The sequence below is a fragment of the Mobula birostris genome, chromosome X (genome assembly GCF_030028105.1).
Source record: "Mobula birostris isolate sMobBir1 chromosome X, sMobBir1.hap1, whole genome shotgun sequence".
NCBI classification, from domain to species: domain Eukaryota; kingdom Metazoa; phylum Chordata; class Chondrichthyes; order Myliobatiformes; family Myliobatidae; genus Mobula; species Mobula birostris.
Window position 1 is genome coordinate 21,329,872 of NC_092402.1, and position 12,348 is coordinate 21,342,219.

The 12,348-nt window shown below is 44.8% G+C and overlaps 1 protein-coding gene across 2 annotated transcripts in view; it reads left to right on the top strand.

The window, feature by feature from the left end:
- The window catches only part of st8sia6 (ST8 alpha-N-acetyl-neuraminide alpha-2,8-sialyltransferase 6), a 71,053-nt gene that overhangs the window by 38,013 nt on the left and 20,692 nt on the right, over positions 1-12,348 (top strand). For both annotated transcript variants that reach the window (XM_072248985.1, XM_072248986.1), the window contains exons 4-5: positions 199-285; positions 7,461-7,605. In XM_072248985.1, the coding sequence (XP_072105086.1) occupies positions 199-285; positions 7,461-7,605 (232 nt within the window). The remainder of the gene's footprint in view (positions 1-198; positions 286-7,460; positions 7,606-12,348) is intronic.

Consider the following 12,348-nt stretch of genomic DNA (forward strand, 5'->3'; position numbering starts at 1 on the left):
GCATCAGGGCGTCAAAAGTTACGAGCAGAAGGCAGGAGAATAGAGATGAGATAGATAATAAATCGGCCATGATGGAGTAGCAGGGAAGACTCAAAAGGCAAAATAGTCTAAATCTACACTTACTGTATGTCTAATGGTCTTTATAAAACAATATTTGTTTTCTCCTTCTTTGACCTTCTCTCCTGGATCTGGCTGCAGGCAGACGGAAGATGATATTATCAAAATGGCTTCACAGATTCAGCACTGTCCATGGCACCACCAGGGAGCAGAGGCCACAGAATTCAGGTACAGCTCGAAAGGCGGGAGTGCAAGTGTAATTTTCTGCAGTACTTTTACAAACCCTAATTCAGAGAAGAAAAACCCCAAATTCCCCCTCAGACTATATTTGCCTCAACTTGCCTCAATGTCGTTTATGTTTATTCTGCCAAGTAATTTATGGATGTAATTTATATTGTATAATTAACACATCATTCTCCGTAACTTCCGCCATCTGCAAAGGGATCCCACCACCAAACCTATCTTTACCTCCCCCAGCCTTCTGCTCTCCACAGGGATTGCGTCCTCTGTGATTCCCTTGTCCATTCGTCCCTCCCCAATAATCTCCCTCCTGGCACTTACCCCCGCAAGTGGCCAAGGTGCAACACCTGCTCACTCACCTCCATTCAGAACCCCAAACAGTCCTTCCAGGTGAGGCAACACTTCACCTGCAAACCTTTTGCAGTTGTCTATCATGTCCGGTGCTCCCAACGTGGCCTCCTCGACATTGGTGAGACCTGTCATAAGTTGGGGGACTGCTTGGTCGAGCACCTCTGCTCCATCTGCCAAAAGCGGAACTTCCTGGTGGCCAAACATTTTAATTCCGTTCTCATCCCTGTTATGACATGTCAGTCCACGGCCTCCTCTTGTGCCGTGCTGAGGCCACCCTCAAGGTAGAGGAGCAACACCTTATATTCCGTCTCCAACCTGATGGCATGAACATCGATTTCTCCTTCCAGTAAAAAAAATTTCCCTCCCCCTCCCCTCTTCTATTCCCCATTCTGGCCTCTCACCTGCCTATCAGCTCCTCCTGGACCCCCTCCTCCTTCCCTTTCTCCTGTGGTCCACTCTCCTCTTCTGTGTCAGGTTCCTTCCCTTCCAGCCCTTTACCTTTCCTACCCATCTGGCTTCACTTATCACCTTCTAGCTATCCTTCTTTCCCTCCCCTCACCTTTTTATTCTGGTGTCTTCCCCCATCCTTTCCAGTCTTGAAGAAGGGTATCAGCCCAAAATGTCAACTGTTTACTCATTCCCATAGATGCTGCCTGACCTGCTGAGTTCCTCCAGTATTTTGTGTGTTTCTCTAGATTTCCAGTATCTGCAGAATTTCTTGTGTTTATTGTATAATTAATGTTAATTTAAGTTTACATAATTTATGCTTGTTTTGTTTGTAACGTACTGTGCCGCTGCTGCAAAAAGCAAATTTTCATGGCACTTATACTCTGGGTATGCATGCCCATGACAATAAATTTGAACTTAACATTCAAGTCAGGATCATGTTGATGTTTACGCTTCACACAAGCTCCCTTCCATGTCTGCCTATTTTATTTTTTCACTTGGATGCATCTATGCCAATTGCTCCAGTCATGGCCCTGGAGCTTGAGGTGATTGGTGGAAAGTATAGGGGGATGTCAGAGGTAATATTTTGTTTTTTACATAGAGTGTGTTAATTGCCTGGAACAGGCTTCTGGGTGTGTTGGTAGGGTCAGATACATTAGGGGCATTTAAGAGACTCTTAGATAGACACATGGAGATTGCAGATACAGCCAGCTCCATCACAGGCACAACCCTCCCCACCACTGAGGACATCTTCAAGTAGTGTCATCCATCATTAAGGACCCTCACCATCCAAGAAATGCCATCTTCTCATTACTATCATTAGGGAGGAGGTACAGAGCCAGAAGATCCATATTCAATGTTTTGGAAATAACTTCTTCCACTCCGACTTCAGACTTCTGAATGGTCCACACACCCATGAAAACCATTTCATTTTTCCTCTTTAGCATTATTTATTTATTTGTTGTAACCTATAGTAAATTTTACACATTGAACTATACTGCTGCTGCAAAATAACAATTCCAAGACATATATCAGTGATAATAAACCCAATTTTGATTCTGAAGTAATATCTATCCAAATCACTCACTTGGTCTGTTGTTGTCTGTCTCTTGATGACACAATATCTCTTCGATATTGTGAGAGTCTCTGCCTCCTCCACCCTCCTAGGCAGTGTGATCCTGATTCCAGCCACCCTCTTGATGAAAAAAAATCTTTCTTTGATCTCCTGTAAAAGTCTTACCCCTTACCTTCTAGTGTCAATCCCACCTGCTATAGGGAAATGTTTCTATCTATGGGGAACCCTATTTATCTGATGTTACGGTGTTTGCCGAGCTTGGTAATTAGCTGACAGATGTTTCAAGATCAGTCGAGGTGATATCCTCAGTGTGCACTTGTAGGTGTTTCTTTCTGGGGGTGCTCGTGTTTATATAGGCCCCTGTTTGCATGCCTCAGTCCTGATTGGCTACCCCTTCAGTTGACCTTTGAATTCGATTGGCTCGCGTTTCTGCGGCCCTTAGGGTTCGTAAATGACATCTACTTTGATATGTTTGTTTACAGAGTTATCAGAAGAGAACCACACTTCTAAAAATTCTTGTGCCTGCTTCGTGTTTGCCTGTACCAGAGCCTCTGTGGTGTCCCAGTTAAAGTGATGTCCTTTTTCGTCCTTATGTACCGAGATCAGCGACAGTGGATCATGTCTCCGTACCGTCAGTTTGTGTTCCCATAAACAAGTTGAGAGTTTACGTTCTGTCTGGCCTGTGTAGTTCTTGTTGCAGTCTCTACAGGTGATCCTGTACATCACGTTGCTTTTGTCAGTTGTCTTTACTGGTACCTTGGTTCTTGAGACAAGCTTCCTTAAAGTTACCGTTGGTTTATGAGCGACTGTAATGCCGTGAGTTTCAAGCTATTGAGCTGTTATTTCTGGGATATTCCTGATGTAGGGCAAGGTGAGTTTCAGTGCATGTTGAGCAGGGACAGCGTGACTTTCTCTCCTTAGTAAGCATCTCCTGATGAAATTCTGTGGGTAACCATTGCTCTGGGGCAACTTGAATAAGTGCTTCTGTTCCCTGGCCTGAAGTTCAGGTGCTGCAGTGTGTTTGTGCTCTCTTAAGTAAGGTGCAAATGCAGCTTTTGCTGTGGCAGCTGGGTCGTTGCTGTGGTAGTTCAATACTTGGTCCATGTGTGTACCCTTCCAGTAGACAGATGTCTCTAATGTACTGTCTGTCCTTCTCACGACAAGGACATCCAGGAATGCAAGTTGGTTCTTTCTTTCTCTTTCCATTATAAACTTGATGTTGCTGAATATGTTATAGATTTGGTTAAACCTTCTACTTTATTTTGTTTGAGTATGACAAACACTAGACACTAGAATACTACAGCACAGTACAGGCCCTTCGGCTCTCGGTGTTGTGCCGACCCATATATTCCTTAAAAAAAAGTACTAAACCCACACTACCCCGTAACCCTCTATTTTTCTTTCATCCATGTGCCTGTCCAAGAGGCTCTTAAGTACCCGTAATGTTTTAGCCTCCACCACCATCCCTAGCAAGTCATTCCAGGCACCCACAACCCTCTGTGTAAAGAACTTACCCCTGATGTCTCCCCTAAACTTCCCTCCCTTAACTTTGTACATACGCCCTCTGGTGTTTGCTATTCGTGCCCTGGGAAACAGGTACTGACTATCCACCCTATCTATGCCTCTCGTAATCTTGTAGACCTCTATCAAGTCCCCTCTCATCCTTCTACACTCCAAAGAGAAAAGTCCCAGGTCTGCTAACCGTGCCTCATGAGACTTGTTTTCCAATCCACGCAACATCCTGGTAAATCTGCTCTGCACCCTCTCCATAGCTTCCACATCCTTCCTATAATGAGGTGACCAGAACTGAACACAGTACTCTTTTAAGTGTGGTCTCACCAGAAATTTGTAGAGTTGCAACATGACCTCTCTACTCTTGAAGTCAATCCCCCTATTAATGAAGCCTAGCATCCCATAGGCCTTCTTAACTATCCTATCAACCTTTGCAGCGACCTTGAGGGATGTATGGATTTGAACCCCAAGGTCCCTCTGTTCATCCACACTCTTAAGTAACCGACCATTAACCCTGTACTCAGCCTTCTGGTTTGTCCTTCCAAAATGTATCACCTCACACTTATCTGGATTGAACTCCACCTGCCACTTTTCTGCCCAACTCTGCATCCTGTCTATATCCTCTTGTAACTTTCAACAACCTACAGCTCCATCCACAACTCCTCCAATCTTTGTGTCGTCCGCAAACTTACTCACCCAACCTTCCGCCTCTTCTTCCAGGTCATTTATAAAAATCACAAAAACCAGGGGTCCCAGGACAGATCCTTGCGGCACTCCACTAGTCACCGACCTCCAGGCAGAATACGTTCCTTCCACTACTACCCTCTGCTTTCTTCCTTTAAGCCAATTTTTTATCCAAACAGCCAAGTTTCCACTGATCCCATGTCTCATGACTTTCTGGATGAGTCTTTCATAGAAACCATAGAAACGACAGCACAGAAACAGGCCTTTTGGCCCTTCTTGGCTGTGCCGAACCATTTTCTGCCTAGTCCCACTGACCTGCACACGGACCATATCCCTCCATACACCTCCCATCCATGTATCTGTCCAATTTATTCTTAAGTGTTAAAAAAGAACCCGCATTTACCACCTCATCTGGCAGCTCATTCCATACTCCCACCACTCTCTGTGTGAAGAAGCCCCCGCTAATGTTCCCTTTAAACTTTCCCCCCCTCACCCTTAACCCATGTCCTCTGGTTTTTTTCTCCCCTTGCCTCAGTGGAAAAAGCCTGCTTGCATTCACTCTATCTATACCCATCATAATTTTATATACCTCTATCAAATCTCCCCTCATTCTTCTACGCTCCAGGGAATAAAGTCCTGACCTATTCAACCTTCCTCTGTAACTGAGTTTCTCAAGTCCTGGCAACATCCTTGTAAACCTTCTCTGCACTCTTTCAACCTTATTTATATCCTTCCTGTAATTTGGTGACCAAAACTGAACACAATACTCCAGATTCGGCCTCACCAATGCCTTATACAACCTCATCATAACATTCCAGCTCTTATACTCAATAAGAGTATTCGTGGGGGACCTTGTCAAATTCCTTGCTAAAATCCATGTAGACCACATCTACCGCCCTACCCTCATCAATTTCTTTTGTTAGCTCTTCAAAAACTCAATTAGGCTTGTGAGGCATGACCCTCCCTTCACAAAGCCATGTTGACTATCCTTGAGTAGACAGTACTTCTCCAAGTGTTCATAGATCCTATTGTTAAGAGTCCTTTCCAATAGTTTGCAGACCACTGACGTCAGAGGCTTTTTCCCAGGGCTGAAGTGGTTGCCACAAGTGGGCACAGGTTTAAGGTGATAGGGAGTAGGTACAGAGGAGATGTCAGGGGTAAGTTTTTTACGCAGAGAGTGGCGAGTGCGTGGGATGGGATGCCGGCAATGGTGGTGGAGGTGGATACCATAGGGTCTTTTTCAATAGGTACATGGAGCTTAGAAAAATGGAGGGCTGTGGATAAGCCTAGTAATTTCTAAGGTAGAGACATGTTTCGGCATAACTTTGTGGGCCAAAGTGCCTGTATTGTGCTGTAGGTTTTCTATGTTTCTATCTATGTACAGTACCCAGAGTTTGGGTTTAAGGACTGGAAGTGCTATCTTTTCTAGTCTTTGTATAATGACCTCGGCAATGAAACTGGATATCAGTGATCCCAATATAAATCTGCCTTTCAAATTTCAAATATGTTGACAGACCTGTGCTGCTGGATTTCAGTGTCTATGCTGTACGCTTGGCTTCCGTTAGTAGTTCTTTCACAGTTTCTCTTGCCAGATCTCACAGGATCACCTGTGGAGACCAACAAGAACTACGCCAGCAAGCACTCCCAGAGAGAAACACCAGCAACTGTGCACTGAGAATGTCACCTTGACTGGTGATGAAATGTCTGCAAGCTAATTGCCAAGCTCGCGAACACACCAACTTCAAACGCCTCAATTCACCACCATCCTAAACCCTATCCATCTCTCTCGAAATGCAGCACGGTAGCAAAGCAGTTAGCATAATGCTATTAGAACTCCAACGACCCTGGTTTAATTCTGTTGCTCTCTGTAAGGAGTTTGTATACGGTCTCCTCATGACAGTGTGAGTGTCCTCCAGGTGGTCTGGTTTCTTCCCACATTCCAAAGACATATGGGTTAACGATGAGCTTTATTTGTCACATGTACATTGAAAAATGCAGTGAATTGCATTGTTTGTGTCAAATCAAAGCAGTGAGGATGCGCTGGGGGCACATGTGATGTAATGATCGGACTGCTATGGGCTTGTTCTTGCTGATGACATCAACCATAGGATATGACACTCTGGGATTTGGGCTTGATTTTTTTTTAACTGTTGGTACTGTCTTTTATACCTTGGCCCTGGAGGAACGCTGCTTTATTTTGCTGGATCCATGGGTATTCATGTGACAACTAAATTTAAACTTGAATTGGGTGCTATGGGTTTGTTGGGCTGGAAGGGTCTATTACCGTGGTGTATCTCTAAATAAATGAAACAAAAGCTGGGAAGTGGAAGTTTGAATGGTTGTGAGCCTGTGGTCAGTTGCACACTAAACTGGATCAGGAATTTCGGAACATGGTAAGGTTACTGATTAATGAATGAATGAATGAATTAATTACTAATTAGTGACTTCTTTGGGAAAAGATTCTAGATTTAATTAATTAGATTCAAATTCTAAACTTCTGTGGTAGAGTTTGAATCATATTATTATTACCGCAACGATTTAGAAAGAAAGATTAGCTTTATTTGTCACATGTATATTGAAATATACAGTGAAATGTGTTGTTCACTTCAAGTCAAATTAGTGAGGATGTGCTGGGCAGCCCGTTGCATGTCCACAACTGACTAATCTTAACCCCTACATCTTTGGAATGTGGGAGGAAACTAGAGCACCTGGTTATGGAGAGAATGTACAAACTCCTTACAGATAGCGGTGGGAATTGAACTTACAGCTGGCTGCTGTATACTGTTACGCTAATTGCTACGCTACTGATACTCATCCACTAACTAGACCTGGGAAAATTAACCTGACATATTCAAAAGTCTAGAAGGATCAATCAACAGAAAGGCTGCTGTTCCATGAGTATGGGGGTGCTCTAAGATCAGGTTGGGAAGAGGGTGGTGGGTGGAGAATGAAGAGACCACGTTCTCCTTTCAGTTCTGTCTTGACTCAGATCTACCTTTCCACTCAAGTGTACAAAGTTGATCTCAGCCACAGAGCTCCTTCAATGTTGCTGAATGAGTATTGATGAATGATTGAAAGTTACCTGCCCTTTCAGACTGGAGCTCAAGAGGTGCTGCCATGCTGCATACAATTGCCTGGTCACGCAGAGGAATACGCCTGTCGGGACAGAGTTAACTTATGAGGCAGAACCCAAGAAAAAGATAAAAATCCATCACCAGATCTTTGCTATTTTTCCTAAGGTGAGTGTGCCTCTTCAGTTGGGGATGTTAACCTTTTACAGTAAGCTCGATCATGCTCTTGGTACGTCACACACTGTAATTCTGCAATGAATGACTCTCAGCTTGGCTCTGGTGCAGCAGGTAAAACAACTGTGGTCATGGTTTTCCCAGCTACGTAGGTTTTAAGGTCCATGTGCAAACATCTTAAGCTGTGTTCCACAGGGAGCTAAGGTCCCACAGCACCAAGTTCAATAACAGCTACTCCCCTTCAACGATTTGGCCTGTGAAGCAACCCCAATCACCATCTCTGTATAGCGACACTATAACAACTTTCTGGTACAATGGACTGTTTTTTGGTTCTTTCAATAGGCCAATAGGCTGCTCCTGGACTTATTTCCTGGCATAATTTACATATTACTATTTAACGATTTATGGTTTTATTACTATTTATTATTTATGGAGCAACTGTAACGAAAATCCAATTTCCCCCCCGATCAATAAAGTATGACTATGACTATGACTATTATATAATTTTAAAGATTAGCTTTATTTGTCACATGTATTTCAAAACTTACAGAAAAATGCATTGTTTACATCAAAAGACCAACAGAGTCTGGTGATGTGCAAGTATTGCCATGCTTCTGTCGCCAACATAGCATGTCCACAACTTACTAACCCTAATTGAGCAACACACACAAAATGCTGGTGGAAGGCAGCAGCTATAGGAAGAAGTACAGTCGACGTTTCGGGTCGAGACCCTTCGTCAGGAATTTGACTTCATTTCTTCGACTTTGTCACGTCCTGCAAGGATCGGAAGGTTGTCCGTCTGCAGACCCCAGTGTCTGCTGTCTCCAACGCTAGCAGGTGTAAACCTTGGACCACGGCTCCCGCCATCGATCTCAGCGGCTCTACTGACCCAGAGCAAATTCAAAACTCAGACTCCAGCACCATCCATGCGGGATTCAACGACCATGGACACCTTTAAAGTGATTGCGCAGCCTCCAACTGTGACTCCAGCCTTGAACTCCAGGCCGGGTCTTCACGTGCTGCTATTGGAACTCCCGTCTCCCCTTCCCCCACCACCAATCTGCAATCCCGTCTCCCTCAGATCCCATCGTCAGCTCCTGGGTACTCAGAGGCTCCATCTTCCTCTCACCCCAAACTTCCCCTCTCCACTGACACCCCCAGCCTCCCCCCTCTCCCCTCTGATCCGAGCTCTCATCCGTGCCGGATCTTCACCATCCCCTCCATCCTTCCATTCTCTGAGGCAGAGTGCTCTGTCCTCAGTAAGGGCCTCACTTTTGTCTCCCTTCACCCACACCCCAGCAAATTCCGCGTTCGCTATGACGAACTGTTCTTCCGCTGGCTCCGTCTCTGAGCCTACCTCTTCGGCAAGGACTCTCCCACCCCCACCGATGACCCCTTCTCCCGTCTTCAACCCTCCTCCTCTTCATGGACACCCCGCTCTGGTCTTCTGCCTGCTCTGGATCTCTTTATTGCTAACTGCCGACGGGACATCAACCGTCTCGACTTCACCGCACCTTGTCCCCATTCCAACCTCACTCCTTCCGAACGCTCTGCTCTCCACTCCCTTCGCACCAATCCTAACCTAACTATAAAACCCGCTGATAAGGGGGGTGCTGTGGTAGTCTGGCGTACTGACCTCTACCTTGCCGAGGCACAGTGACAACTCGCCGATACCTCCTCTTATTTACGTCTTAAATGTGACCCCACGAAGGAGCACCAGGCCATTGTCTCCCACACCATCACCGACCTTGTCAGTTCTGGGGATCTCCCATCCACTGCCACCAACCTCATAGTTCCCTCACCCCGCACTTTCTGTTTCTACCTCCTACCCAAGATCCACAAACCTGCCTGTAAGTCCCGACGAAGGGTTTCAACCCAAAACGTCGACTGTGCTTCTTCCTATAGATGCTGCCTGGCCTGCTGTGTTCACCAGCATTTGTGTGTGTTGCTTGAATTTCCAGCATCTGCAGATTTTCTCGTGTTTGCGTTAACCCTAATCGATATGTCTTTGTATGTAATTTAGATTTAATTTGGTTTTCTTGTGTCTGGTATGCTATGTGCCTGTGATGCTGCTACAAGTGAATTTCAGATTCAGATTTATTTATCACATGTATATTGAAACATACAATGAATGCGTCAGTTGCATTAACAACTAACACACCTAAAAATGGGCTGGGGGCAGCCAGCAAGTGTCGGAACACATTCCGGTGCCAACATAGCATGCCCATGTTGCTCGGCAGAACAACACAGAACACAACAAGCTACAAAACAATAAAACAAGCCTCTTGTTTTTCATAGCACCTTTGCGTACATATGCATATGACAATAAACTTGACTTTGATTTGTCACCAGCTGACAAATAGTCGACAAAGAAAGTTGGAGACATGGAGGGTGACCTCTCTTCCTCCACTAATTTGGCACAGATTTCTATTTGAGATAAAGCATGGAAAGATGCCATTAAGTGCATCGGGTCTGTGCCAACCACGCACCACTCATTTACTCCTGTCCTATATTAACCCCACCATAATCTCAGCAAATTCCCTCCAGATTCAATTTACAGTAGAAAATTTACCTACCTGTCTTTGAGATGTAGGAACGAACCAGAACACCTAGAGGAAGACCAAATGTTTGTGAGGAGAACGTGAAAACTCCTCACAGACAGCACTGAGATCAGGAATGAACCTGGACCTCTGGTGCTGTGAGACAGCAGCTCTACAAACTGATAATGTTTAGTGTTTAGCTTTAACCAATGATATTAGCTGGGTTAATATAAGCTAAAAGGCAGAAATGATCTAACTTTATATGATCTCATTCCTTTTATAGAAAACATAGAAAACCTACAGCACAATACAGGCCCTTCGGCCCACAAAGCTGTGCCGAACATGTCGCTACCTTAGAAATTACCTAGGCTTTACTCATAGCCCTCTATTTTTCTGAGCTCCACGTAGCTATCCAGGAGGCTCTTAAAAGACCCTATCGTTTCCGCCTCCACTACCGCTGCCAGCAGCCCATTCCACGCTCTCACTACTCTCTGCGTAAAAAACTTACCCCTGACATCTCTTCTGTACTTACTTCCAAGCACCTTAAAACTATGCCCTCTCATGCTAGCAATTTCAGCTCTGGGGAAAAGCCTCTGACTATCAACACAATCAATGCCTCTCATTATCTTGTACACCTCTGTCAAGTCACCTCTCATCCTCCGTCGCTCCAAGGAGAAAAGGCCGAGCTCACTCAACCTATTCTCATAAGGCATGCTCCCCAATCCAGGCAACATCCTTGTAAATGTCCTCTGCACCCTTTCTATGGTTTCCATGTCCTTCCTGCAGTGAGGCGACCAGAACTAAGCACAGTACTCCAAGTGGGGTCTGACCAGGGTCCTATATAGCTGCAACATTACCTCTCAGCTCTTAAACTCAATCCCACGATTCATGAAGGCCAATGCACCGTATGCCTTCTTAACCACGGAGTCAACCTGCGTAGCAGCTTTGAGTGTCCGATGGACTCGGACCCCAAGATCCCTCTGATCCACCACACTGCCAAGAGTCTTACCATTAATACTATATTCTGCTATCATATTTGACCTACCAAAATGACCCACCTCACACTTATCTGGGTTGAACTCCATCTGCCACTTCTCAGCCCAGTTTTGCATCCTATCAATGTCCCGCTGTAACCTCTGACAGCCCTCCACACTATCCACAACACCCCCAACCTTTGTGTCATCGACAAATCTACTAACCCATCCCTCCACTTCCTCACCCAGATCATTTATAAAAATCATGAAGAGAAAGGGTCCCAGAACAGATCCCTGAGGCACCCCACTGGTCACCAACCTCCATGCAGAATATGACCCATCTACAACCACTCTTTTCCTTCTGTGTGCATGTTACTTTCCATACCTCCTTCATTCATTTATCTGCATTAGATTGAACTCTTTCTCTTTCTATTTTATGTTTAAATTGGTAAACTCTCCGGGTTCAACCATTCCAATGTTCTCCTAAGTGGCCTTTCATTTCCTACTCTCTGTAAATCTGACCTTATCCAAACCTCTGCTGCCCAGGTCACCACGTTGCAAACACCCAGCTCCCCTTTGGATTACTGACCTGTACAGGCTCCTGGTTAAGAAATGTTTAAGAAACCTCCTGACCATAACAAGCCCATTTTTACACTAATTCTCAATCCCATTTTATTCCCCACCCCATTCCCATGAAGTCCCTCCAGATGCTACCGCTCTCCTATACACTCAAGGCAGTTTACGGTCGCTAGTTAAACCTACATGTTTTTGGGAAGAAACCAGGTGGCTACAGGGAGAATGGGCAGACTCCAGAGAGACAACACCTGAGGTCAGCACTGAACCTGCGCTCCTGAGGTAGCAGCTCTACGGACTATGCCACTGGCTAGTTAAAAGTTCAAAGCAAGTTTATTAATCAAAGTACATACATATACTACCTTGAAATTCATTTCTTTGCAGGCATTTACAAGAAAAAATAAAAAGAATTTTATGAAAAACTATACGTAAACAAAGACTGACAAACACCAATGTGCAGAGGGAGACAAACTGCAAATAAAAATAATACTGAGAACACGAATTGTAAAGATTCCTTGAAAGTGAGCCTGTAGGTTGTGGAACTAGTTCAGAGTTGAAGTGAGTGCAGTTTTCCACACTGGTTCAGGAGCCTGATGGTTGTAGGGCAAGTTCAAAGTTCAAAGTAAAGTTTATTATCCAAGTCATATAGT